The sequence below is a fragment of the Mastigoproctus giganteus genome, chromosome 8, assembly GCF_048544385.1.
Source record: "Mastigoproctus giganteus isolate SK-2022 chromosome 8, ASM4854438v1, whole genome shotgun sequence".
NCBI classification, from domain to species: Eukaryota; Metazoa; Arthropoda; class Arachnida; order Uropygi; family Thelyphonidae; genus Mastigoproctus; species Mastigoproctus giganteus.
Window position 1 is genome coordinate 71767089 of NC_143582.1, and position 17082 is coordinate 71784170.

At 35.6% G+C, this 17082-nt stretch overlaps 1 protein-coding gene and 1 long non-coding RNA gene across 2 annotated transcripts in view; one reads left to right on the forward strand and one right to left on the reverse strand.

Moving 5' to 3' along the window:
• Positions 1-7239, forward strand: part of LOC150081623 (uncharacterized) — a 71926-nt gene extending 64687 nt beyond the window's left edge. Inside the window, exon 3 of the long non-coding RNA XR_016547284.1 lies at positions 7059-7239. This is a non-coding gene — a long non-coding RNA (uncharacterized LOC150081623). The remainder of the gene's footprint in view (positions 1-7058) is intronic.
• Positions 1-17082, reverse strand: part of LOC150081624 (calcium uniporter protein, mitochondrial-like) — a 150776-nt gene that overhangs the window by 13146 nt on the left and 120548 nt on the right. Inside the window, 1 exon segment of the mRNA XM_090379488.1 lies at positions 16042-16245. Coding sequence (XP_090235614.1) covers positions 16042-16245 — 204 coding nt within the window.

Below are 17082 nucleotides of genomic sequence, written 5' to 3' on the forward strand. Positions count from 1 at the left end.
TGGAGTTTGTAATATAAATGAATATTATATTAATGATATTTTTCCCACTCTTTTATAATATGATGTATAAAATTATACATCATATTACAAAATCTAACCAATGGCTTAAATGAAATCTAAAATGGCTTTTCTTCATGTGATCAGTGTATTCCCTTAGACTGTTGCCATAATTAAGCAGATGTGAATCTGTTTTCTATTGGAAGAATGGTTGTATGGTCACCTGGAGATTTTGATTTTAGATGTAAAAAAAAAAAAAAAAAATAACCTACTAGGGAAGCAGATAACATTAAATTCGTTACAATAATTTAAATGTTTACCACAAGTGAAATTCACATTATAGAATCCTTTTAAGCCTTCAGCATTAGATTTAAATGTCAGACATAAAAAAGATGAAAATATGCTTCAAAATGATTGACCGGCAGGCACTTCCAGGCAATGAGAGTGAAGCTACATAAAAATTTAAATGAGTTCATATATCTGATAATTACCAAGCAACTAAGTTCCTAAAATGTTTTGAGTGCCAGACTTGTGATGAAGTATAACCATAAGTGCAAACTGGACTTTCATTATAATGAAAGTAAACTCAATAATAATAAAATTTAAATAAAAAAAAAAAAAAAAAAAACCTCAGACATCACAAATGAAAGTAATGGCTGAAATTAAAATTAGGAATGAAATGAAAAATGGAACATGAAACAAATGAATTTCAAAATCAAATAACAATATAATCATATTAATTACTAGACTAAGGTAATCATGTAGATAACTTGCAATGAAAGGAAGGCTACTAGAGAGTTAAGGAGGGGGAAGGACACTATTACATAAATGTGAATGATGATGATGAAAACAATTGAAGCATAATCTATTGCTTTACCATTATGAAATTCGAGTATCAGTGTGTGGAAGTATTATAAAGAGATGAGATTCTTTGTTTACAAAAATAACAAGATTCTATATATTCTTGTACTTTTATGGAAATAGATCCAGTTTTTAACAACTCTGTTGTTAAAATCTGAATCAAGCATGGACTGGTGATCAGGGATAACTGTATGATCAAAATCAAAATTATGTTGGCAGATAATGGCATGTCTGGCAATTCACTAAGATCCAAAGTAAGAGGAGCTTCATGAGAGACTTGTGGCAGTGGTCAGGATGTATCCTTCAGGCAAGTTTTAACCTCATGCTAGTGGTGACCTGGTAGTTAACCCTCAAAAAATGACATTCCCATGTTAAGTGTTAATCACTGAATAAAGATTTGAAATTTTTTTGCCTTCCTAAATATAGTCATGCTTTTACTGTAACAGTTTCTGAAGTGAATTTTTTATGGTTTTTCTACAGAAACTGATATCAGAACCTATCAACTGACCTTCCACCATCTTTACAATTTAGCATTTTTTTTGCTTGAACAGTAGCATTGTACTTGAAAAGTACCAATGCCATTTGTTTATAGTTTCAAGCTACCTGTTTTTTTTTTTTTTTTTTTTTCCCTTCTGTTTCAGTAAACATCTGCAGTCTTAACATAGTTGTTTATGAAAGATTTATTGTTTTCACCTAGCGAAGATGAGAACATAACTTGATATTCTCTGAAAATGGACACTAATCCGTGTGAAGCAACACACATAATTTCAAATTTTGCACACATGAAGCACACACGCTTTGAAAATAAACCTGAAAAATAGAAGTAACTAATAGTATCAAATTTTCATAATGTTTCTTTAAATTTTATAATTTAAAAAAGCATATTATACACATAATAAGCTGAAATATATTACATGCATATTTTTGAACTTTTGTGCACTTAAGTCTTTTAAACTGGAAAATGATTAGGAGACTGATGTTTCTATTTGTCTAAAATGTTTTTTTTTTTTTTTTGCAACTTTCTGCAGAACTATTATTTTTTGAAAATAAAAGGCACAAAAATACATAGCATGTTTTAATTTTGTATAAAAAAAACAATAAATACTGAAGTCCATTAAGAAAAGATGAAATACTGGCACTTTTTTTAAAACTAATTTTTAACAGAAATTAATTAAATCTAAACACACACACAACAGCTAGTGAATGGTCATCATGAAAATACATTCCAACATAACTTGCATGTTGCTGAATCTTCTGTAAATACTGCTTCATTTACAGCATAAACATTCATTTAAATTTAAATGCATATAATCTAATTGTATATTAAACACCTTATTCTACTGACTGGAAATTCTATCCAAAGTTTTGCTGATGGCAGCATACTACATTCCACCTTCCAGTTTCACAAAAATTCTTGTCCTGCACAAAACAGCTCCAAATTCTCGAATATTCATTTCCAATTCCTTAAATGCAATCATCTCCAGGTAATTTCTCCAATGGAGCAAAGAAAACTTACTTAACTTAAATCCTTCTAAAACTCAATCCTGTCTTACCCTTGAGAAAAGGGGTCCACTACACCTATGCTTGTCTTTCACAACAGAAGTCCATTAAGAAGTCGGGTTTTTTGGAAAGGTCACACATTGGGGATTACCCTGACTTCTAATCTCTCTTGGTACAAAAACATAAATACTGCATCAAAAAAAGTGGATTTTCTTTTTTTTTTGCTTTCAGAGTTACAACTATTTACTCTAGAAATCTGAAACTTGCCCTAACATGGAATATTGTTTCCACATCTGGGGTCGTGTACCCAAAACCTCTTTTCATACTATTTGATTTCATTCAAAAGAGGGCAATCAGCTTAATTAATGACCCATCTCTTATAAAATCTCTACATTCTGTATTACAGATGTTCAGTTTCTGCTCTTGCTTTTCTATAGATTCTTCCATGGGCACTGTTATTCTGAATTTGTATCTGTAACTCACTTACTCTCTTCCAAACCTGTCTGAACATGTGCAACAACCAGTTAGCATCCATTCACTGTCCAATTCCAAACTCAATCAACTTTTCCTCTTTCTTTTCATGTATTTCCTAAAAATTGTAATGTAGAGAAATTGTCAACAGTTATCTAAACAAGGAAACACTACATGGTTTGACCATTTTATCAAATGCTATCAGCTCCACAATAGAGTGCAATGGGAAGTTGCAGATGATTCAATAAATGAAGCATTCCCTGAATGGCTGAAAAAGATCACTAAAGGGGGAGGGTATTTTTAAAGCAAATTTTTAATGTTGATGAGATCGGACCAGTCTGAAGAAGATGCTTTCCTGATGGAAGTGCAAAAGCAGAGGATTACTGTCCCACAACAAGTACTGTTACAAATAGGGAATTAAACATGTAGGCTTCTGGAGGAGGAGCACGAAGTTTTGCAGTGGCACTGGTCAGCAAGTAGTGTACTACAATGTTAGCGAGAGGAAAAGGAGAGCCAGACATGTGATCTTTACTCCTACTTTAAGAAATCAGCTCCTGGTGTTACTAGATCCTCTGGTGATTCATATGATACTACAAAAAATATGAACCCTCTTGTCCAATTCATTTAAATTTGTAACAAATATTCATTTATAAAATATATTTTAATAAATATTTTGCTATGCAGTATGAAATTTTTATTCTAATTTAATAAATTTTTCTTTAATGTATGGCATTCCAGACCATTAATTTGCCTTTATTTGACTTTAAAAATTTATCTTGATTAAATACTAACCTGTTCTTAGCTTATTCACATAGGGTGAACCTGTTTAAATTAAAGTAGACAGTATTTTGGTCCCTTGAACTATACTCAGATAATGACCAGATGAACAAAGGGAAAAAAATTTTTAACTTTTACATAAGTTGCATGACTAGCATTTATTGAGAGGGAGAGCACATAAAAAGAAGTCATCTTTAACCAGGATAATAGGAGAGACTGCTTCTACAGGGATGGGATACATTTAAACAGAAAGGGTGCAAGAATATTTGCTGATGCTATAAAGGCAGCGTTAGGTTGGTTGGAAAACTGCTAGCTTGGGTGAACACAGACTAATACATTAACAATAGCAGCAGGCAGAAGTGAAAGTTTGGTTTGGTCTTTTTTTTTTAGGAGCATTAGCAACTAAGGCCATATTTATCCGGGGATATGCGGTGGTCATTCCCTGACCTTTCCACATCCTCTGTAGTTGGTGGGCACGGGCTCAAACCCTGGTCTAATCAAGAAGTGTGTGCTACGCACTGCTGCTCCTGCCCACCTGGCTACGGAGCCGAGCCTGGAAAGCAAGGCACCAGTGACTTCACAGACTGCTATGGGTCATTATGGAACAAAGAAATACATGAGCTGTGTTAGGGTAATTAAGAGTAAGAACTTGAAGTGGTGGAACCCACGTTTAGTCTCCAGAGCCAAGTTCCAGTCAAACCTTCCCCATCTCTTCAGTCATGCAGTACAACTGATGTCTTTTGAGGTTATGATGGACATCATGGTGAGATCCAAACTTCCTTACATTTTGGGGGTACAGATCTAAAACAGTGTTCGCAGATCAGCCGCTAGTTAGTACACTGGACCGAACCTATTGGTAACTGTCTAGGAGGCTTCCGGATCAGCTAGTGGATAATCTTGCTACCTCTACTCTGACAGATAGTGACTGGAGGGAGTCTGAGTAGTGTGCATGCAGGGGGCATCGTCAAGGCCACGTTATGTCAAGGATCTGGGTATATTCTTACCATGTGTATGCCATATCCAAAAATTTCATTACTTCATACAGCACATCCCCCCCCCACTTTTCTTACTATTGAATACACCATGAGTTGTCTAACTAATAGAGTAAGCTTATCTGCGAAAAGATCTAAACCTCCCAAGCACTTCCTAGTCCATTTCACAAATATACGTGGTCTCAGTTCTAATCTCAATGATATCCACTTATACTTGCAGTCTGCCAAACCCCATGTACTTTTTCTGACAGAATCTCAGTTATCGGTTGATTCAACCACTGCTCATCTCAGTTGTCCAAATTATTTGATGTACGATTCCTTTCGTCTCAAAGGTAGTATTTGTGCATATGTCCGTTCCAATATTCCCTGTCAGACTTGGTAATTCAGAACCTCCTCTTTTCAACCTTCTCTGGCTTAAAACTCTCTATGTCATTCTGTCAAATGCATCTATTTCTACCGTTCTCACAACTCCACTCATCACGGTGCTCTTTGACTTACTCTCTTTACAACTTGACTTTCTCCAGTCCAACTTTCCTAACAGTGAGATAATTTTCCATGGTGATTTTAATGTTCACAACTCCAGCTGGCTTCCATTCTCTAGTCACACAGACCCAGCTGGTCAAGATGCTGAGCTTTTGTAATTACTAATGACCTTGCACAGATTGTTCATTTACCTACCAGAATATTGGACAATCCTAACCATACAGCCAACATGCTTGATTTTTTTCTCACAAACAACCCTTCTAAGTACACGGTTGAAGTGGGTGGTCCTTTAGGTACCTCAGATCACAAATGAGTGATTGTCTCTTCGTCAATGGATTCTTGATCTCATGACTATTCCCAACTTTGTGTTATTTGGCATTACAAGAATGCAAAATGAGATGACCTGCAAGATTTTATTCCTCTTTTCCTTGGTCAGATTACTGTTTCAAAACTTCTGATGTCAATGTATGCTTAGATTGTATCAGTGAAATTATTCTAGTAGGAATGGAATTCTTTATTCCACATTCCACTTGAAAATCTTGTCCTTTGTCTAAATTTTTAATTCCATTTTGGAAGTAGATTAGACGAAGTAAACTGAATCAGAATGATGAGTCCTTCTTCACAATAATAATTTCTACTGCCAAAGTCAAGAAGAGTCTAAAAACAAGAAAAGAAGATTCTGTTCCTTTGTTCAGTAAGGAAGTGGGGGCATTTGAAAAGTTTGTGGTCTGAGTATTAAAGGGTAGTGTTAGTATTAAAAATTTCTGTAACTTAATTTATCATAATCAAATAGTAACCCACCAAGTTTTGTGCAATTTCAACTTCAGTAACTTTTTTTTTTAAATTTCAAGTCTTGAATTTAACAAAGTTGTACAAAGAGGAAAGGTTGGACAGCCACCATGCTCTCATCCAATATTTGGGGAGAAAAAGGGGCTAATGGCAAAGGAAATTCATGGGGATATGGTTACAGCATTGGGGAGGATGCTCCTTCATATTCCATGGTTAAGAAATGGGCAGCAGAATTTAAATAAGGAGGGATAGACTGGAAGATGATCCGTGCTGTGGAAGACCTCAAATGTCCATCACTCCAGAGGTTGCAATTTTCATGATGTGGTGATGAGTGACAGTTTGGTACATTGTCAGCATCTTGGGCATCTCTGAATGCGTGTGTGTGTGTGTGTGTGTGTGTGTGTGTGTGTGTGTGTGTGTGTGTGTGTGTGTGTGTGTGTGTGTGTGTGTATCACATAATAACAGAGGTTATCACTATGAAAAATGTGTTGGCACAATGGGTCCTCCCATAGTCGTTGACAGCAGACAAAAAAAAAAAAAAGCACCACAGTTGTAAGTCAGATGAACATTTGCATCATTTTCAAGCAGATCCAGCAAATTTCCTTGCAAGGTCTGTGACTATGGATGAGACGTGGGAGCTACCTGAGCAGGATTATCAACAGTCTAACCATCGATATCAAGTGGACCAATCTGATTCATCCCCTTCCTTCTAGAGTTTACACAAGTAAAGAAATCTTCGTGGTGTTTCTTTGGCAAAGGATCAAAGAAAAACAGCAAAGGCTTCTTTACTTATATAAACTCTAGAAGGAAGGGGATGAATCAGATTGATGCACTTGATATCGATGGTTCGACTGTTAATGATAGACTTTACACAGACTTGTCAGAATTTGCACTGCTCTACCAGTTTAGTTAAACATTTACCCAAAGACAGTCAACATATATGCACATGCTTCAAAATCTTTTTTACTTCAGTGGTATGCATTAATTGAAACTATTTAAATCTATCTTTCCTTTTATTACTTCTTTCTAAAGAGTAGTAAATGTCCACCAAATATGCATCCACTTTCACAGGCAGACACACAGCCCCTTTTCAGAACACACCCTATTAATATAAGATAAATAAAATCTTTTTTTTTTTTTTACTTCAGTGGCATGCATCAGTAAAAATTGTTTAAATGTGTCTTTTAGCACTTCTCTCTGGATTGTACTAAATGTCCATCAAGTATTCATCCACTTTGAAGTCATTTTACTTTGTCAAAAAGAGACAAACACTGGGATGGAGAAGGGGACAAAATGAGTCAAAAATATGGAGCCTCCCATCATAAATTGGAAGTGACAGCAGAACACTAATTTATCAAAGCCAGGATGCTCAGGCAAAATTCCATAAATGCATATTTTTGTATTTTTGAAAAAATAATAAATAAACATTCATAAACCTTTTCTTCCTCTTAAAGTGCCTTTCCTTCTATTATTTTGACTATTCCCCCTATATGGTTAAACTAGTGTAGGAATTTTTCAATGAAACCACAAAAGCAACAATATCTAGGTTGAATAAGAATTTATCACAGTGATATAAATAATAGGAAATCTATATACAAGATCAACAAAGTTTTCTACTTAGATATATTTATTAAGATTTGATTTGTTTTTCTTTGATCAATAAATTTGTAGGGAACATACCTTAGTTTCTTTTCCAAGTTTCTGGAAAGCAGAAGTTTTCTGTAGTTAAAATATGAATGAGATAAACAGAAAAGCTTCATATATCAAAATTTTGCTGCCATTAGAACTGAAAAGTAGGGAAAACACCACATAAAACTTTGTATTTGACAAGGACTGTTCTTATTATCAGTACTTGACAATGCATGAAGTACAGATAATAAGAACAGTACTTCATACTATACGAGTCTTGCACATAAGCAATATCAGGCTGAATTGGCCATTTGTTACTTAGACATTTGTTTTCATCACTAAAAGTCAGTGTTCTCTTAAAAAGGGAACCAAATAATTTAGTTAAACAGTTTGAAATAGTTTGGTGGTAGTGTTCATGCATTATCTGCCAACAGCACAGTGCTGTCAAGTGTCATTCTCAGTGAGAGATTCTTTGATTTCAGCAAACTCTTGCATACCATGAAATTGTTTTCTCATTTAATTGCTTTCAAATATTTCCAGTTTCTCAGTGAAGGCTTTTAATACGCATTTGCAGTCTATCACTGTAATTTCTCTTAAAGTTGAAGTGATACTTCATTAAGTTTTCGAAAAATCCAAGCCACATATAGTATATGTTGTTTTTGTGTTTGTTGATCTCCTTGACTAAATGTCTCCTTTGCTTTCTAAAAAACTAATTATCATATCCAAAAAAGTTATAAATCTTGTTAGACAGTTTCCGTTAGAAAGCCATCTGACTTCTGTTTGTACAAGAATCCACACATGCAGTTCTTCATTATCAACACAATTTTCTCAAAAGGCAATGATATTTGCTATGTGACTATTTTATTGATGGTTTTAATAACTATACTGAGAGATTGATAAAGAACTGACTAATATTTTTTGCAACCAGATGTTGATGCACAATATCTGTATTGCAAGAACTGTTGCACATGAAAGACTACTGTACAAAGTGGATCAGTATGGCATTCAGGGCAAGTTGCTACAATGGATAAAAGGATAGTTGAGTAAGAGAAGACAGTGATAATAAATGGACCCTGCTCTCCATGGACTGATGTTATTAGTGGAGTCCCCCAGGGTTCAGTGTTCGGCCCAGTGTTGTTTTCTGTATTTATCAATGATATTGATGAAGGTATACCAGGGTTGATGTCTAAGTTTGCGGACGATACAAAGGTTGGCAGGGTTGTTAATGACAATTTGCTTGTTATTTGGTGTTTAGGAGCATTAGCAACTAAGGCCATATTGCTCCGGGGATATTCGGTGGTCATGGGCTCAAACTCCAGTCTAATCAAGAAGCGTGTGCTGCTCCTGCCCACCTGGCTACGGAGGTGCAGTGTTAATGATAGTAACAATAGTATACTACTGCAACAGGATCTAGAAAAGTTGAGAACTGAAGTTTAACAGTGACAAATGTAAAGTACTGCATATGGGTAGCAGTAACCCCAGAGTAACGTATGGTTCTACACTCGGGGTAGTAGAGAATGAAAGGACCTGGGGGTAATTGTGCAATCAGATACGAGTTTTTTTGAGCAGTGCGGACAGGCTGCAAAAGTAGCTCATGGTGTCTTGTCAATGATATATGGAAATTTTGTTAGCAGGGATAAAGAGGCGATTGTCCTATTGTATAAGGCAATGAATGGTTAGGCCACACCTTGAGTACTGCATACAGATGTCAGGAAGGATGTAGGGCTGTTGAAACAAGTACAGAGAAGGGCAACGAGATTGGTGAGTGGAACAAAGGGTTGCTGTTACCAAGAAAGGCTTAAGTTTTGCAAATTGCAGCGTCTGGAGACTATGCACTTGTGAGGTGATCTAATTGAGGTGTATAAGGCCTTGAATGGTTTGAGCAAGCTAAATGCTGATGAGATCCTTCCTCTTACACCAGATTAATTGCCTGAGGGACATAAATTCAAATTGAGGAAAGACAGTTGTAGAATAGATGTGTGGAAGTTTGCCTATAGCCAGCGGGTGGTTGATAGTGTAACAAACTTCCATCTGTCATAATGGAGGTCGAAAACTTAAATAAGTTCAAGGCAGAACTAGAAAAGCATTTGGAGTGAATGGATGGGTGAAATGGGAAGGGGATTTTTATTTTTTATTTTTTTTGGCTGATATAAGCTTGCTTTCTTGCATCATATGCCTCTACTACTGCTTACTTCGGTACATACTTCCTTTGGGTGGGCTATAAAACCTTTGTGTGTTACAACCATGGAGGTAGCAGCATCAGTGGAACAGGATATGAAATTTTTCAACGACACTCTTTTTTCATCAAACCATGTTTTTACAGCAGCAAAAATGAATGCTCCAATACAGTCGGTTTCTATAGATTTCAAAAAAAAAAAAAAAAAAAACTCTTGAAATTTACAATCGAAATAATGAACATATCCCATTAGAAATGCCTTATTATCAGTAACTGTGTATTCATCCATCTGAATAGAAAATTTTCTCACTTTTAATTTATCAATTAGCTGCTCTTCAATGTTAACTGACATCTCATTGATTTGGCTTCAAATTGAATTGTTGCTCAATGGCAATGCTTTTACTAGAAGGATTTTTATGTATCACTGTTGAAATTAATCTTTAACGTGGGTCATATAACAGTCTCAGCAACTATATGAGCACTACCAGTTTTTGCAATTTTATAAGATGCAATCATTCCATTGTCATTTGTTTGTGTGTTCTTAAATAAGGAAGTAACAGTGTTACAATGCTCAAAATTCTGTTTTAAATTTTTAAAATATTCGATATGTTTACGAACTTGATCAGGATGTTTTTTCTTTTTTAAGTGATCTAAAAGTCTTGATGGTTTCACAGCCTCATTTGAAAAAGAACTATTACACATAAAACACGTAAGCTGTCTTGAGTCGAATGGGCTTTCAATAAAACCATCTAGATATTCATCCAGATACTATTGATACTTTTTCTTTTCAACACTTGACAAGATTGATAATGGGATGAATAACTACAAAAAATTAAATAATAAGATAAACTATTTTCACTTAACTCTCATAGCCTATTATGTCACTCTCAAAAAGCACTGTGAATCAAAAATAAACTTCCACAAGGAAATAATAAATTAATACTAATTGTTGCTTAGAAAGTAGAAACAATAGACAAACACTTTCTCATCCCATCCATGCCTCATATATTGACCAATGAAATAAAAGAATAAATAAATAAACCACGCCCACCACACTGCCACCAAGGTTACAGCTGTCGGAAAGGTACAAACGCCAAGGACTGTGGAGACATAGGCATTTAATGCTTATGAAAAGCAAAAGTGTTTGAATTAAATCAAACCACTATCTTCCTTTTATCAAAATTTCTTGCTCACTCCTAATTTAATATACCTATAAGTTAAAATCAGTTGTCTCAGGGGAAAAGAAAACCTAATGAGAGATTTTAAAATATTAAGGAATAAGATGTTGTCAGGTAGGGTTGAACTTTGGAGGGCCACAAACCATTGTAATCCCACGATTTTTGCCCCCCCCCAAACATTTTGCTCCCTTGGGGGCGATATTGCTCCCATTGAGAATCCCTGCTCTAGCTGATCTGGAGGTATCCCAAAGTATCATCATTAGGTTTACTCTGGTATACTATCTAGTGGCTGACAGCAAAAAAAAAAAAAAAAAAAAATCATCATTTTAAAGCTGCATATTATCAGATCTTGCCACGATGCCTGTCCACATAAAGGAATGGTTGTCCCCGATCAAAAGGTTGGTTGGTTTCAATGGAAGTTTATCGGCACAATGGCAACTAAGGCCAAATTGTGCCTGTCTCGGTAATTCTGCAATTGAAAAAAAAATATATATATTTTTTTTTTATGGTGTCATATAAGTTCGCATAAATGAGTTTTCTTTTAAAAAATTAAATAAGTCAGACAGATTTGCATCATCGCTGAGAATATGGATCATCTCTAATGACCCCGATCATAAAGGATTGGCCATGCCTCTGTGTGGTGTAGATGAGTCTCCTTGACTCCTGCTAGCTCATACCCAGTTGTTCACCACCTACACAATAGTCTTTTTAGACCTTACATATAGGGAGATATACCAAGATATTTTTTTCAACTGCAGAGGAATTAAACTAGGTAAACCCAATTATGATTCCCAGGTAAAGACTGCCACTTTGCCAAAACTTGATGCATTTAACTCATAAGTGAAACATGAATATCGGCTCCATCAGCATTTTAGACTTTACTCTCATAAGTGGCATCTTAACTATCATCAGTGAAACAATGTCCACCACAAACCAGCAAACCAATAACTCTCAGGTAGCAGAATGATTAAAAGACCACGTATGGAATGGTAAGAATTCTTTCTGGTTGTCGTTTTGGAGGGATTATTGGAGTGGAATGGTTGTGCTTATCCAAGGTTATTCTGAATATTTCATTAATAAGTTGAAGAGGTACCTGGTTCTAAATATTCTGTAAATATTCCTGAGTTTGATCAACAATCTAAATGATGTATAAATGAATTCTTCAAGATGCCAATCTTAGTGGATAGCAGGTAACTGAACACAATTCAGAACCCTTCTGGCATTGATGGTAAATGCCAGTTTCTATTAATGATTCTATTAATAATCTAACAGATTTATGTTAGGTTTTTTGAGCATACTTGAGAGGCAGATTAGAATTATATTCATGAAGTCCAGGAAAGGGATCTTATTTTTAACTTCCAATTAAACTTTAACTGATAGAAAAGTGGGTCTTATTTAGTACTTACATGCAAGTTTAAACATAAGTGAAATTTAAATCAACTTTTCTAAAATTAATGTTTAGAAGCAAGAATATTAATAACAGATTTATGTTAAATTTTTTGAGCATACTTGAGAGGCAGATTAGAATTATATTAATGAAATGCTTGTTTGTATAATTAAGAATTTTGCAATATCAACATTTCCATTGACTGGAAATCCTATCCATAGTTTTGCCGATGATAGCACATTGCAATCCACTTTCCATTTTGAGAAACCTTGTCCTGCTCAATCAGCTTCAATTTCTCGAAAATCTGCTAACTTCAATTTCTCGAAAATCTGTTCCTTAAACGCCGATCTTCAGGTAATTCTCCAGTGGGGCAAAGACAACTTAGTTGATTTCAACCCTTCTAAAACTCAGTCTTATATCTCGCAAAAAGGATTCTTCTCCTCCTATGCTTATCTTTAGTGACACTCCGATTTCTAGGCAAAATGATATATCTCTTTTGGTGATTACCCTGACTTCTAATCTCTCTTGGCACAAGCACATTACAAATATTGCTTCCTCTGCATCTAAAAAACTTGGTTTTCTCTTTCGCTGTCGGCGTTACTTTTCTTCCAAACAGCTGCTCACTCTGTATAAATCGCAAATCCGCCCTGCCATGGAATATTGTTCCCACATCTGGGGTGGTGCCCCCAAAACCTCTCTCAGGCTTCTTGATTCCATTCAGAAGAGGGAAGTTAGGTTAATTAATGATTCATCTCTAACAGAGTCTCTCCACTCTGTCTCTGCTGCATACCTCTTCTACAGATACTTCCATGGGCACTGTTCTTCTGAATTGGTTTCTATAATTCCCGCTCTCTCTTTCAAAACAGTCTGAACACGTGCCGCCACCAGCCAACATCCATTTACTGTCCAACTTCAAACTCACAGAACCAACTTTTCATCTTCCTCGTTTATTCATTCAACTGCCATTTTCTTGAACAACCTTCCTTCATACGTATTTCCTGAAAATTAGTCTACAGAAGTTCAAGTCCAATGTCAACAAATACCTTCTTTCGTCTTCTCAGCCTCTAACCCAAGCACGGTACTAAGTACTATAGGTCCAATAACTCTCGTGTTTGGGGTTTACATAAAAAAGAAAAAAAAAAAAAGAAAAAAAAAAAGGGATAATGAATCTTTTTTTTTTTTTTTTTTTCTTATAATTAGTAAATTCGTATGCCATGCCCATTAAAGATTGGAACAACTGGAAATTTCAAATGCTTATTTAGCACACAGAAAATTTTAGAAGTTATGTAGTCAAGTTCAACAATTGTTTTTCAAGATGGAGAGAGGAAGGAAAAAAAGACAGAGAAGGGGAGAGAAAAATAAACAAACTGTTACAAGGACACGTAAATGCTAACCTTGAATTTTCTTTACAATAGCTAGAACAAAGTGAAGCTAAACATTAATTTCTTAGTAATGTAACAAAATTAATAAAGAATAAAATATGAACAACTGTTATTGCATAAACCATTAGCAGTATACAAACTTCAGCATAACCTATAACAGTGGTCTCAGACAGTTTTTAAATTCTGTACAGTGGGATCAACTGAAGATGTTACCAACAGTAAATTCTAAGTGGGAAGCATTCAAGGAATTAATCCTGGATGCTACTAAAAGTTTCATACCTATTAAGAAATATTGTTCAAGGTTTAGTCCTAAATGGTTATCAAATTAACTAATGAGACTCTTAACAAAGAAGAAAAATGCATGGGATGCATATAAATTATCAAGCGACTCAGAAGCCTATGGCAGATATAAGCTAGTATGTTATCAGGTCACAAAGGAGGTTAGGCAGACGAAGGCAGATTACAAGAAATCCTTGGCAAAAGATGCTAAGAAAAACAGCAAGGATTTCTTTGCTTATATAAACTCTAAAAGGAAGGGGATGAATCTGATCGGTCCACTTGACATCGATGGTTTGACTGTTGATGATCCTGCTCAGATAGCAAACAAATTGAATTGAATGAGTATTTTGCATCTACATTCACACGTGAGGAATTATTAAGGTTTGAAAATGACAAAAGGTTATCAAATTGTAGTAGGGTACTTAATGATTTTGTAATAACTAAGAGCAAAGTGGAGGAGAAATTGTTGAAATTAAACATAAGAAAAGCACCTGGGGTGGATGGGATCTATCCAGTTATATTAAAAGAGGCGGAAAGCAAACCCTTAGCCATAATTATGAGAGCACCCTTGGACTCAGGGGAGGTCCCCACGGACTGGAGATGTGCAAATGTATCCCCAATTCACAAAGGGGGATAGAAGGTGACACGAGTAAATACAGACCAGTTAGTTTAACTTCTGTTCCGGGTAAAATAATGGAGTCACTGGTTAAAGAGGCATTACAGGATCATCTAGACAAGACTGCAGCAATAATTCAGACACAGCATGGGTTTGTTAAGGGAAAGTCTTGTCTGACAAATTAGGATTGGTTATTATGATGTGGTTACAAAGGAACTGGATGCAAAAAATAATGTTGATATCATATATTTGGATTTCAGGAAAGCTTTTGACACTGTTGCGCATGGAAGACTATTGTACAAATCGGAGCAGAATGGTCTTAAGGGTAAGTTGCTACAATGGATAAAAGGATGGTTAAGTGGGAGAATCCAAAGGGTGGTAATCAATGGGTTCTGCTCTTCGTGGACTAATGTTATTAGTGGAGCCCCACAGGGTTCGGTGTTCGCTGTTGTTTTGCATATTTATCAATGATATTGATGAAGGTATATCAGGCTTAGTGTCGAAGTTTGCAGATGATACAAAGGTTGGCAGGGTTGTTAATGACAATAATGGCAGTGTGCTACTGCAACAGGATCTAGATAATTTGGGCAGATCGGCTAAGAAGTGGCAACTGAAGTTTAACCTTGACAAATGCAAAATACTGCACATGGGCAGAAGTAACTACAGATAAATGTACCAACTGCGTGGCCCTACACTTAAGGTGGTAGAAAATGAAAAACACCTGGGAGTAATTGTGCAGTCTGATATGAAGTTTTCTGAGCAATGCAGACAGGCTGCAAGAGCAAGTCATGGGGTTTTGTCAATGATATATAGGAATTTTGCTAGCAGAGAAAAGGAGGTGATTGTCCCTCTGTAAAAGGCAATGGTCAGTCCACGCATTGAGTACTGCGTACAGGTCTAGCGGCCTCATTTTAGGAAGGATTTGCTTGAGCGTGTACAGAGAAGGGCAACAAGATTGGTGAAGGGAATGAAGGGATTTTTTTTTTTTTTTGGCTGGTGCAGCATAAGCCATAGGCTTTCTTGCACCATGCGGCCGTTACTAATACTAATACTAATTTGCGTGGATCCTCTTACTAAGGAGAGGCTTAAGTTCTGCAAATTGCAGTGGCTGGAGACTAGGCACCTGTGCGGTGATCTGATTGTGTATAAGGCCTTGAATGGGTTGGGCATTCTGATGGGATCCTTCCACTTGTTCGGATTACGAACCTAAGAGGGCATAAATTCAAATTAAGAAAGGACAGATGTAGAATAGATGTGTGGAAATTTGCCTTTAGCCAGTGCGTGGTTAATTGGTGGAACAAACTTCCATCTGCCGTTGTGGAAGTTGATAGGTTGAATAAATTTAAGGAGGAACTGGACAGGCATTTGGAGGGAATGGTGTGATTTTTTTTTTTTTTTTTTTTTTTTTTTGGCTGATGCTGCATAAGCTCATACACTTGCTTTCTTGCACCACATGCCACTACTACTACAAAAAAAAAAACATCATTAATCTGCATTAAATAAAAACACTAAAAAGTAACTTGCCTTCCTTGTAAGTACAAAGTAAGCATACATAGCCATAGTTGTTCCATAAGTTATGAAATATGTTACAGGTTCCATAATGTCCCACGAATATTCCCACCATGTCAGTCGTGCTAGTATACCAAATTGAGCTCCCATTAAGCCCAATCCTATCCAAGACAAGATTGTTGATTTCCTCTGAGCAGCTTCCATGAGTTCTGTTTTCTTCTGGAAAAGAAAAAAATATATATGCATATTTCTCAATTAAAAATGCATTATATATACAGTGAAACTTCCCTTTAACAGACAGCCACGGGGAACGAAAATGTGTCTGTTAGAGAGAAGTGTCCGCTAACAAGAAGTCTGAGGGAGAAAAAAAAAAAGAAAGAAAGAAAAATTGTTAAACATTTAATGTAAAATTAAATTTATATACAGATTTTGAACAATATTTTTGTAAATAATATACAATTACATACACAAGAGATAAAGAAAAATCTTTAAACGTTTAATGTAAAATTTAAATTAAATTATATACAGATTTTGCACAATATTTTTGTAAATAATATACATACAGTAATCACTTATTTTCTTCTGCACCTTCTTCCAGCTGATAATTTTGTTTTCAACATTTGTTTGGAGTGAAGAAACCATCGAAAGTCCTTCAGTATCTTCTTCAGCGGCGGAAAACATTTTTAAACGATTGATTTGTATGAGCGCTTCTATTTTCATCGGTGGTTCGTCGTTAATGTTCTTCGACAGAATGACCTCCTTCCATTTCTTCATCCTCATGAGGAACTTCTTGAAAAATATCGATGATAATGTCATTGATATCTATAGCACCATCTTCTGTAGTGAAGTTCGAGTATATTTCTTTGTAGCCATGGTCACTCGTAGCTGAAGTGTCGTACATTATCAATAGATGTTGAAGTTCTTGTTCTTCTTGGTGCTCCACATTGCTGTTCACAACTTCAATTTTTGCGTTTGAGGAGCCAGACTTTACAAAACAGTTCACGACAGTTTGTTTTCTAATTGCGTTTACTGAAGAGGAAATCCATTGAATCGCAT